This window comes from Sminthopsis crassicaudata, chromosome 4, assembly GCF_048593235.1.
Source record: "Sminthopsis crassicaudata isolate SCR6 chromosome 4, ASM4859323v1, whole genome shotgun sequence".
In the NCBI taxonomy this organism is placed as follows: Eukaryota; Metazoa; Chordata; class Mammalia; order Dasyuromorphia; family Dasyuridae; genus Sminthopsis; species Sminthopsis crassicaudata.
The window spans coordinates 169,033,521-169,046,425 of record NC_133620.1 but is presented as its reverse complement, the minus strand read 5'-3'; the positions used below and the strand labels follow the sequence as shown (position 1 = coordinate 169,046,425).

The window sequence follows — 12,905 nt, the reverse complement described above, 5'->3', positions numbered from 1 at the left end:
TACTGCAGGAATGTCAAAATGCAATTATATCTATTGATATGACTAAAAGATAAAACTTATCACAATTAATTGCATTTTTCTTTTCTATTTACTTGGGAAAATGGAAACTTTGCAAAAAAATCCCCAATCACAAGTACAATTACAGTATTAATTGCTATCTTTATTCCTTCTGACTCATGTAATGCAGAAAAAAGAAGAGCAAAGCAATATTATTTTTGCAAAGTAATCATGAATGAAACTGCTGAATATTGACATTATACTGATAAGGGAACTATATAGGAACTCATATATATTGGCTATTTTTCTTCCTTAACATAAAGTCATAAAAATAAATGCCATCCAAATATCTGACCCATTTTCAAAAGTTATAGATCATCTCAGTGGTGTAAGAAATATTTTGGATTTTTTTTTTCCTTTTCATTCAGATCTGTGATATTAACTATAGGAGATTCCCAATGCAGAAATTCTTTCTAACCATGTCATTTAGAATCATATTTTCTTTGAGAACTACCTGAGATCCTAACAAGTTAAACAACTTGCCCAGAATTACAGAGCCAGCATGTCATGTTTAGGCCTCCTTTCCACTATGTCAAAACTACCTTTCATATTTGTATATACTAGGTAAGGGTTAAGAATGACCTATGTATTGTGGGGGTTTTTTGGTGCAGGTTTTTTTGAGGGAGGAGGATAGAAGGGAAAGTTATTGTGTTTCTAAATGCAAAAAAAAAAAAAAAAATCAGGCCCCTCCTGCCCAATTTCCCAGTCATTTAGTAACAAATGGTTTCTAAATGGATGATTTTACGGTATGCTGATGTCAACAGAGGAAAAATTAATGACATTTCACACATACACACACACATAAACACACACACACTAACATATGGAATTATCTGAACACTGAATCTATTGGAATTAAATTGTAGGGTATGCTCCCATACCCTTTAATATCCTGGCAAGGTTCAGGAACACAACTATTAAAAAGGGTGCCTAGATTTTCCTTCCAAATAAGGTTGTATTTCATCTTCAGAAAAGAAGATAGTGGCTTTGGCTTCAGTTCCACTGCTGACCTATCAAGATATGTGGAAACACTAGGAATACAGGATCACCAAAACAACAATAAAAACAGGACAGAGATGATAGCTTCCTGCACAGTCTGACAGACAGGTTTAACTTCATTTTCTCAGATGGACTTTCCAAATCATATTTCTAGCTTCTCTGTCTTTGAATTTACAGCGTTTTAGAATAGAGAGATGAAGTGTTATTTGGGGATCTTTGGATACCACAATTGCTTTGTCTTGTTTTGGATAAGAGGGTAAGCGGTAAAGAGAACTAAAAAAATGAAAGTATGGATTATCCTTTAAGTTTATCACGATACTGTTAAGTAGTGGTACTTAGCTTTAGTTCATCTCTATAGAAAACTTGGTTAGTGTCAGCTGAACTCTATAGAAAGATTAATTAGTGGTACTTAACAGAGGTGGGGGTTGGTTTCTAGGGCGAGATAGGACTGACTTCTAGAGGAGAGATTTCCCATATCAATAGAATACTAGGGTCATATCAAAAAACTGGATCCCTTCCATTTAAATTGTCTTAGGAAGATTTTGAAGATCATCTGGCAAGATAAGGTACTGGACACTGGGTCTTTTTTCAAGCTAACCTGACTCCTTTGCAAAGAGTGCAAATTATGATGGGTTGATCACATTGTTTGAATGTCAAGCATATATTTACCTAAAATATTATTTTACAAAAAACAAGGACACTTCAAAGATCTCTCTAAAGCAGGGGTGGGGAATGTCTAGAAACAGCTTGCAAAAACAACAATACCCCCACAGCTTGAGTTCTGTTTCTGTAAGTTGATAATTTTGTGTGGCTTGCAAATGATGCTATAAATACCCAAATGACCCTTAGCAGAAAAAAAAAAAAAAAAAAAAAAAAAAAGGTTCTCTGCCATATCTGGAGATAGATTGTATGATATGAAAGGCACTGGCTTAAGGACTATATGGCATGCTTGCAAAGACTTCAAAATGCTCTATGAATGAAGCAGAATTGCAGCAACTCAAAAGAAACAGGAGATGCAAATATCTAAAGACATTTCCTCTCCAAATGTTCATGTGGAATATTTGTATCAAACCTGTCTTAGACCTTCTGAACTTTATTGGTCTTATCAGTAACAGTCAGATACACAGTACCTTTACTCAAACAAAGTGAAGTCCTTTTCGTCCTCTTTGAGAATGAAGACAACAAGCACCAGGACTAGACTCAGGAAGACTTATTTTTCTTGAGTTCAAATCTGGTTTTAGACCCTAGCTAGCTGTGGCCCTGGGAAAGTCACTTAACCCTGCTTATCTCATTTCCTTATATGTAAAATGAACTGAAGAATAAATGGATAAAGCAGCAAACTAGGCTTTTGTGAAATATAATTTTTTTTAACAAATTTCAACAATGGGAAGGATACCCCACCTTTACATAAATTGATATAACTACCTTAGGATCACCCCTCAATTAATAAGTATCTTTGCCAAGAAATGGCAAATGGGGTCACAAAGAGTTGAACATGACTAAAAATGATTGAACATCAAAAACAACAGAGGAAATAAATCTGACACTTCTAAACTGAAGCCAGATTCTTGAGAGCCAAGGGGAACTAGAATTTATCCAAAAGGTAACTGAAAAACACTTGCTATTTCAGTAGAAAGCTAACCTTCACCCAGCAGTTATTCATTTACATTGGTGTGTTTTTGTCTGAGCTTCTTTTTCCTTTTTTTTTTTTTTTTTTTTTTTTTTTTTAAAGCATTTGATCATGCCAGTGTTAAAAAGATCTTTTTGAAATTGTCTCAAAATAATTATACTGTGGCAGTTTTGAAGTCTACATTTCTATAGTTTTCACTTCTACCACAGCTTCCTCCTCACCTAGAAGATGCCTCTGTCCCTGCAAGCAGGTTCCTTTTCCGACTGGCAAATTCCTGCTGAGATACTTGTTAAGGAAGTGCCCAATCTATCCATGACTCATTTCTTTTCCCCTTGACTCCCAGCTAAGTTCACACATTCCATTCTCCTTTTTAGCTTCCTTTTGTGTATTTTCTTGCATCAGAATATAAGCTCCAAGAGGATAGTGACAGTTTTCGTTTTGCTTTATTATGTTCTCAGTGCTTAGTACAGTGCCTAGCACATAGTAAGTGCTTAATAAATGTCTCTGTCTCTCTGTCTCTCTCCCCCTATCTCTCTCTCTCTCTCTCTGTCTCCATACCCTTTTTTCTCTCTCTTCCCATTCCCTCCTCATCCTCTCCTCTCCTCTCATCTCCTTTCCTTTCTTTTATTCTCCCTTCATCTCCTCTCTCTTCCTTCTTTTCTATCATCTATCCATCAGAAATTCATTTAGGTGAGAAAAATTTCTATTGCATTATTTCCTTTATAAAAGGTTGCCTATTAAGATTCAAGCAGAAGAAAAATAATATAGTACAATGAAATTTTTCATTTCAGTCAAGTTCATTAGCACAAGAATTTGGATAGACAATGAATGGACAGTATAGGCTAAAACATCATATAATATTTCATGCAAAGAAAAAAAATTCTTCTATTCAAGGATCTGTCATTAAAAGATCTTGACTGGTATTCTGGTCAAAAGAGAACTAGAGACACATTTAGTAACTCTAGTTAAAACATTAATTATAGAGTAAGTTGATCAAGTTACATGTTTCTAAACTACCTATAAATAGCCTAGGATAACCTGCAATTTTCAATTCCCCACTTACCTTATCTTATCCAATCTAATTTCAATTTACCCATAAACAAACCTCCCCCCCCCCCAAAAAAAAAAGGAGAGGTTGGGGAAGGAGATAAATGATAGTTCTTCCTAGAAAATGATAGTTCTATGCAAATTAAAATATTTTAAAAATAAAATAAGTACAACTAAACTCCTGCAAGATATACTTCCTATTTCTCACCATTTTCCCTTCTCATTTGCTGTATCATGATGATCCCAACAAGGAATAACTTATCCCTTTTTGGGGAGTCACCATCCCAAAATAACCATTAGAATCAATGATGATATTGTCCTAGGAAGTCTCTTGTATATAATAAATATTATACTTCAATATTTCCTGGAGTGGTAATTTTGGGAAGGTGGGCACTCCCACCACTGATAGAGCTTCCAGGCAGGCCCTCCAATTCTTAAAATGTAATCATTTTGCTAAGGATGAAGAATTCACCCACCTCTATTACAAACTTGGCAATGAGCTTCTTCAACTTATCTAGGCAGATACTTTGAAGCAGATGGAATATCTGCTTGTCCCCATAACCACATCAGAAGTCTTTCTAGCTTGACTGAACCTACTAAAGCATATGGGTAGTTTTTAAAGCAAGGATCATCTCCAAGTTGGGATAAAGCATCAAATTAGGCTTTTGTGAAATACAATTTTATTGACCAATTTCAACAATGGGAAGGAGACTCCATCTTTATATAAATTGATACAACTACCTTAGGATCACAACTCAATTAATAATCACTTTTTTTTTAGTGTGAAAGTGCTTTTGTAATAGTGATCTTGATCTATATGTTAGCACTGGACCCAAATGACTCTGTGAACTTATATTTGTAAGTTCCAATTCATTTGTATATCATGGCATCATATCCCTAATGTAGTGGTCCTTATCAAGAATAGAGGACAAAAAAATGACAACAACAACAATATGGATTATTATTTATATTGTAGGAATATAATATTATAAGATGACATACCTAGGCCAGTTAGGTTTATAAGCCAGTATCAAATCAGACCATCCTGAACATTTTTATGGTGGATTGATTTCCCCAGAATTCATCTTTAAAACTTGCTTCCACATATAATTCCACTGATAGTATGCATTTAACATATTTTCTACTGAATAAGTACTTAAATGACTATATCTTAATCTGATTCAGCTAGCATCCTTATATTCTGAAAACAAATAATACTAGTATGCTTATCAGTAACATGAATTAAAATTTATACATGTTTAAAAGTGGGATGGAAAAATCATATACAGTACTTGTAAGAGAAACATGGGGGTCTGGCAGAATGTCAGCAAAGCTTTTCCTTTTTCTTACTCCACCTCAGGTAATTCCAGGGGCTTAACTGCATTGTTTCAAAGCCATTTGTATAGTCAGATGATACTCTTTAAGGGACATAACGGGAGAAGATGAAAAGGCAAAGAGAAGGATAAGTATTTATTCCTGGCCTCAAAAGACTTAGCAGGAGGCAATGACCTCCCAGAAGGCACACTGCCAACACCCTAAGACAGAGAATTCACTTGTCTTAACTGAGCTAAAAGTGAGAGGGGGGCCTCTTTGGCTAAGTCAGGAACAGCTTAACATTGCCTAGGTAAACCTTCTTTGTAGTCACACAGCTAGGTAAGGATGTGAAACTGAGTAGGAAGTAAGGAAACAAGTATTTATTAAGTGCCTTCTATTTGCCAAGCACTGTGTTCAGCACTTTGGAAATAGTATCTTATTTGATCCTTACAATACCTGTGGAAGGTAGGCGTTATTCCTAACATCACCTCCATTTTACAGTTGAAAAACCAGCAAACAGAATTTAAATGACCTGCCCAAAGTCACATAGTTAAAAAGTATATGATGCTGGATTTAAATGCAGATTTTCCAGTCTCTTAACCACTGTACTTCCTCGTTTCTTCTAGGAAGACATTGCAGTAACTAGACAGGAACATTACACTTCCTAGTAGGGAACAGAGATTCAATACATGGAAGCCAAAAAGTTACAGTATGATCAACAGTAATTTCAGGGCAAAATTGAGAACAGTATCAACAAGGGAGATCATGGAATCCTGCAAAGGATCTCTAAACAAATCCCACCTTGGGTATGACTGTTAGGAAAGTTGTATTTATTTGTACAGAAGAAAGGGGAGAAATTTAGAAACATTGAGTAGTTTGATTTATCTATCCCAATTAAATGCTTTAATATTGATTTACAGATTCTGCCTAGTCTGTTAGTAGAGTAGGTACTATATGGGGGCTCAAACCCCCATTAACACCTTAAATTCAAGCAACCTCTGATACAAAATTAAGTAGGATATAAGTTACATTATATTAAACAATTTGCTGTTCAGGTTTTATAGAGTACCTATTCAATTTAGGAAGACATTAAAAATAGGAAAACTAAGCACTGGTATTATAAAATGAAGTTAAACAATTAACTGATCATTGGAAGCAGAAAGTGGGGGAGGGGCAGAACCCAAATTAATCAATTTATAACCTTTGCCTTTCTTTATATTTCTAATGGCTTTTTCCATGAATTACTAGATAAAGTGCACAAACTAGGCTTTCAAAAACACAATGTAAAATAGGACCACTCTAGAGCAGGGAAGCTCTTTGGTGACCATCTAACCCAACCCCCTCATTTCACAGATGAAGAACTGAGGGCCCAACATAGTAAATAACTTGCCTAAGATCATTCTATAAGTTTCAGAGACCAGGAAAAAGCCAGGTTTTCCAACCTCTTTCTACCATACTAATTTTCCTCCAAAGACTAAGTAGAAATTTATATTTTATTAAAGATGTACAATCACATCATTAAACTGAGCTGATTTACTCACGCTTGCTATTGAAATGAAAAGAACAGTAGGGGAGTCCATAAGGGAAACATTTTGTAACAAGAACAAGAGAAGTAGATTGCACATCAGAAGTCACATCACACTAGGTTTTTACCTCAAGGTTCAAACATGCAGAGTCTGGGAAAATGTAAGCACTTTTGTCAGGTTTGATGTAGATCTCAACCATTTGCCTCAATATATAGTTTGTCACATTTTGGGAATCATGTCTCATTATGGAAATCTAGCAAAGCAGATGGATCCTTCTCAGAAGATCTTTTTTTTTTTTAAATAACGGAAGGAAATGCTAAATTTCAATTAAAGATATAGGAATAGGAAAGGCTAGGTTGTGAAGGGCTTTGAATGCCAGAGTATTTAATATTTGATTCAAGAGGTGATATAGGGAGCCACTGAAGTTTATTGAATAGGGAGAGTGACATGGTCAGAACAGCACTTTATAGCATCAATCTGACAACTAAGTGGAGAATGGATGGGAATCAAAGGCTTGTAGCTTATAGTGGCTATTGCAGTTTTGAGCACACCATAGTATTAGTAGAAGGATAGGGTGCTTTCTTTTTTTTTTTCTTCCAGTAATATTTTCAATGAAATCCAAATTCTGTTTTGTGTTTTTTGACTGAATCAGAACATGGGGCATGTGCCTTTCAAATATGAAAAGGAAAATATTTGGCAGGAAAGACTGAAAAATTTCTAGAGATAACTTTTCTTATCTTTTCCCTTTCTACACTGTTTACTCTTCCTTTTATATGTACCAGTCTCCTCACTCTCCATGATCATCTCTCTCATTAATAATGTGTACTTTTAGAAAAGACTGCCCACCAAGAATTGGCCAAAGAAAATCATTCTCTATCTGTCTAATTAGAGGGTCACTGGCTTCTAAGTATTTTAGACTATGTGAAATAAGATCCCTTTTTTGGTCCTTCTTTGTATTCCAGTAAATCTTCCCATACTCTATAATGGATATAAAATTCTAGAGCCTGCTTTCCATGGGTACATAAGAAATATGAGATTCTTTATCTTAAAGAAAACCATTCAGTGCATAACAACATTTTTTTCATTAACATTGCTGTCATACTTTTGAATAATTCAATTAAAAAGTTATTTACCAAATACCCTTCCATATCTTCTTAACAAGCTTCATATACCCTTGAGGTGGAGCAAAAGGAACATCTATATCAGAGTTTTCAATATACTAAAGTATGGCTTGAATCATATTAAAATGTAATTGTGAAATAAACAACAAAAAATATAATAGAAAACCACATGTTAACATTGCCAATCCTCTAAGTCAATATACAGCCTGCAAGGATCAGTTATGTGAGGTTTAGCGTGCCTCCCTCCCCAACTATTTCTAGTTGAGTTTGACATCACTACTCTACATCACCACTCAGTCTCCCATTTTCAAGGTCTTAAATATTTCCATTATGGTCAAGTTAAAACATTTGCTTTTCTTTATATTTCTAATGGTTAGCATAATACCTGAAAAATAATATGCCTTTGAATGCTCGTTGATTTGACTTGAACTTACAGAATTATAATCAGTCTAACATAGCACTTGGCATAAAGGAAAAAAAAAAATTAATGACTTGAAATATTCTTTTTTTTTTTTTTTTTACCCCAAAGCTGGAAAATGTTATCACTTAACCCAAATTTACCAGGTGTGTTCAAAAGCTTAAAAAAAAATTAAAAGAATAGTTGGCCAGATTTTAAATGAAATTCATAGTAATAGATTGTTGACTAGAATTGGTTGAAGTTGAGCAGCACCCTTTAATGATTTTCTTTTTTATTAATTAGCACTATTTCTACAGTATAGGTGGAGAATTTGTAACTTGACAAGCAAATACAATGCTTTAGTTATGCAGGCTACATGTTCCTGCCACAGTAATCCTGGAAAAAATTACTATAAGGAGTGTTTGTTTGTTCTGAAAGCTTTAAAGCAATTTATTACCAAGTTTGAAAAATTTAAATTTTCACAAACATTATAAATAAACTAAGGGAAAAGCCAAAAGTATATGAGAGAAACATATAATAATTGAGAATGTAATCTGTACTAATGAGGTAGATTAAAAAAAAAAAAAACACAGTGGATTCCATTACAATAACAGGCAAGCAAATTTGTAAAATTGAAAAGAACTGGAGTATATAATGAGAAAATATGTTCTTGCAACAGAAAAATTTAATACATTTGGATATAAAAATATGTATTATGAAAGTTATTTAAATACCTTCTGAGAGAAAAAGTAGTTTCCTTCCCGATTACCTGATCATGAATATATCAGTCAGAAGTCAAACAACATCTAATTTTTAGACATCAAAAAACTTGCTCTCTTAAAAAACAATTCTAAAAGCAAGACTTGGAAGGGACTCAGAACCTGGTACTTAATGAAGGGAATTTGATAATTAATAGAATAAGCCTAAAATTTTTTTTTTAGGATAATAGTGTAAATTTAAAAATCTTGACAGTGAAGTCTTTAGTAGATAGAGCAACCAGCCATGGAGTCAGAAGAACCCAAGAATCCAACCTCGGACACATACAAGCTGTGTGACCCTAAGCAAGACCTACTTACTACCTGACAAAAAAAAGAATCAGAAAATTCAGTCAAACAACAAGGAATGAGAAAACAAGAAATATTCAAACCCCCAAACCTCATAGACAATAAAGTTTCTTTTCTAAATTAAATATTAAATAGTTAATAACATTTCTCTTTTTGTCCCAAACAAAAATGTGAAACAGAATTTAGCTCTCATACCTCCAAAACTGGATCCACTCACCCTACTTTTCAATAAAAGCAACCTCTTTAACACCAGGGCACAGAAACTACTTAGGACATCCCCTTCCCAATCAGTACCCCTAGACTAACCCCTTGGCACTCACCAAATATTCAACAAGTACCTTATCTTTTAAAGCCTCAGTCAGTACATTATATCTGCCCACTAAAATTGGGTAAAGACAAAGATATCCCCCAAGTGTTCTACATCCAAATCCCCAGATAACTGAAGTACCTTTTAAGATTTAAGATTTAAGCTTTCAGGAGACAACAGTCTAAGAAAGTGGAAAGATTTTAACGAAGGGAATTACAGATGAGATAAGAAAGGGTGAAAGAAAAGAGGGAAAGTAGTTGGAGAGTTATTAGAGAGGCAATGACTCTCTCTTCTTTTCTTCCTCCCAATAATTTGACCCTTTCCTAATTCTTCAGTCTTCTTATATTTTGTTACCCTCCACATATCCTACAATATAGTGATACTAGTCTTTGCATAAAGTATCTATCTCCTAAATCCATTGCTTTGAATGTTCTACCTCTACATCTGCCTCCTGATTTCCTTGTTTTTCTTCAGGACAGGTCAGATATCACCCTCAGCAAGAAGCCTTTCACAGTTCCCACTGAAATTATCCAATATTTAGGGAATTTTGTGGAATAGAGTTGTTTATAAGCAGTGTCTTATACTAGATAGTAAGCTCTCAGAGGGCAGGGAGTATTTTCATCTTTGTTATCCTCAATACTTGGTCTGTTCCTGATAAATCCTTATAGACTTCATTTGATAAGGCAAATAGTAAGAGCTTCATAAGTGATGATTTACTTGATTTGACGTTCCACAAAAGTTTAGAACTATGATTCCCTTTCTCTTGTTATTGCCTATAAAGTGAGGAGTACTCTTAGTTGGACTTTGATTTCGAAAATGAAGTCTTCTTCCTTCCAAAGTGTACATGATAACTAGTCCACACCATCTTATCCTGGGATCCTTGTACAAGTCCTCTCACCAATCCTTTCATGGGGGGAGAGGAGGTCCACCCATCTAGCTGGTGATATCTCTTCAGGAATTTGAAAAAGCCCAGTTAAAAAACAGGAGAAAAACCTCCACAAAGGGAAGTGTAGCCTGAGGCAAGGACACACCCCTTGGTGTGGAGCCACCCCCTAACTAAAATCCTTCCAGAACTTGCTGACCTTGCACGAATTTGGAAGCATTTCAACTGTCCTGTGAGACCAGGTTATGGGAAATAATGGCATTTCTGAGGCATGCTGCTACTGCCAAACAGACCTTAATACTCATTTTTTTCTTAAAACAGTGAGCTACACTTTCTAGACACCACTTCCACTTCCTTTCTCATTGAATTCAATTTTGTTTTAAAAGCACAAATATATTAATCATTTAGAAGCAAAACCCCAGCAATATAATGTTTACAAAGCATTTTTTACACAACCAGGAGGAGGTAGAGAGTACAGCATAAAATACTTCGATCCCCATTTTACAGGGGAGGAAATTGAGGCACTCAAGGTGGTTTAAAGGAGTAGCTAAGGTCACAAAGCTAGCAAGAAAAATGGTATTTAACCCCAGTTCTTTTTACTCCAAGTCTCAGCATCCATTTCTCTTAACCTAGAAAAAGTAGAGGCTGAATGGAAAACTTACTGTGGTTTCAATGTCAGGGTGAGTGCAGGTTAAAATCCTCACCAAAAGACCAGTAAAATTGTTATTTGCTCTCATGTCATCTCCCCTAATTTTATTAAGTTTAAAATTACAAAGTATAGGCTTTTTTAAGAAAATAGATAAGACGGAGACAGAATTCTCTTGAGGTCAGAGCGGACAGAATGGGCTATAGGATTAGGGTTATTTTGGTGTTATTGTTTGGGGAAACGTTTATTAAGCATTCAAGAGGCAATATTCTAATGTGCCACGGGTCCGCGAATTTTCATTCGTTTTTGCAGGCTTTGTAGCAAGTTTCTCACTTACTGGGCCAATATTTACAATAAATACCTAATGGAGGAAGTGTCAATGTACAGCTCAGTAACGTCACTAGGAGAAAAGAGAAAAAAATAAAAAGGCCCAGGGTAAAAAGAACAAAGTACATAGATAGAGAAAAAAGTACTATGTGCAGCTTAGTGATCTTATAGTCCAGTTGTCCTCTAGGCCTATAAAATTATTTAATATTAACTTCAGCACACTTGAGAGGCCTGACAATTGAAACTTTTTTTAAAGACACGCACACGGAACACTCACACACATACCTGCACACACACAAATAGAATGTAACAGAATGTACACCACACACACACAGGTCAGCGAGTATCTTTGGCTTTTTACCTGAAAGGTTTGCTTTCAGTGAGAAGAGAAACTATAAGGATCTAATAACGAGTTGTACAACAACGTCCCTTGTCGCTTGGCAGACCTTTCCGCCAACAGTAAGTACCCATCCCTGTCCCCTCCTGCCCATTCAAGCATAAGAGCTATCTCCAACTCGGTCATTTAATCTCCTCACACTGACACAAAAGCACCTGCTACAATTCCCAGTCGTCTTGCATCTTCAGTAGGCATCCCTTAGGACGCAGCCAACTCGGATTTGAATAGGGCCAGAAACACAGAAAAAGCTATCTGCCAAGCATTTCTGCAGCTGCCAAGTGGGGTGCTACCATCCGCTGACTTTTTTCCCCGATCAATTTTCCTGTCACTACTTTCTTTGAGCAGGTGGGAGGTTTCGGTTTAGTTTTGTAGTTTATCCCTTCTCCGTGTACCTGGAGCACTCACCTTGTCAGGGCGGCTTCCTCCCCCTGCTTGGCATTATTCCCAACCAGGACACCATCCTTGCTGCTCGGATGGTAGGCAGTCAACACAACTCCCTGAGAATCAGAGAGCCAGTTCATGGTGAAAGAAGCAGCATAATTTCTGAAAAGACTTGGGCAGAGAGACCAGGAGCGAAGTTCCCGTCTACCCCGGCAACTCAGCTCATTAGCACGAGTTGGCCCCTCCCACCTCCTGAGTATAACATTTGAAACAGTGTCATGGAGGAGGAGCTACTCCCGTTAAATGCTTCCTGTCTCTCCAATTAGAGGCCGTGACTCTAAGAGTATTGTTCCACTCGGGGCACCTCCAGCTCTAGTGGTCTCAGCGGGGGTAAAAGTTTTTAGGCAAAATGCAATTAATTCACCTGACTAAACTCCTGCTCGAATAGCGTCCCCCAATAATCAGTAAAAATATACGAACAGTATATCTCACTCAGGGACAAAGCGAAGCTTCAATATAGTGCCTTTCTTCTAATTCCTGTTTCCATCTGATTATTTCTTCCGCTTCATGTAACTTGAGTAAGCGCTTTTCTTAACCCTTTTGGCGCCAGCTCTTAGACTTCTTGCTAGGAAAATAACAATAAGAGGGAAATAGATTGACATGTGACAAAAGCAGTACCAATAAAGCTCACTTTTTTTTTAAGCGGGGGTGGGGATGGTTATGTTTCCTCGAGTTCAAACTACCTTTCATAAAGTGATACTGATTCCAAGTATCTTTTTCTCCTACAGTTACACAGCTTTGTATCAAAG

General features: G+C 36.0%; 1 protein-coding gene across 1 annotated transcript in view; it reads right to left on the bottom strand.

Annotated features, from left to right (window-relative positions):
- The window catches only part of ARHGAP18 (Rho GTPase activating protein 18), a 166,869-nt gene extending 154,231 nt beyond the window's left edge, over positions 1-12,638 (bottom strand). Inside the window, exon 1 of the mRNA XM_074309867.1 lies at positions 12,121-12,638. Coding sequence (XP_074165968.1) covers positions 12,121-12,236 — 116 coding nt within the window. The 5' untranslated portion in view covers positions 12,237-12,638. The remainder of the gene's footprint in view (positions 1-12,120) is intronic.
- Between the last annotated feature and the right edge of the window lie 267 nt (positions 12,639-12,905).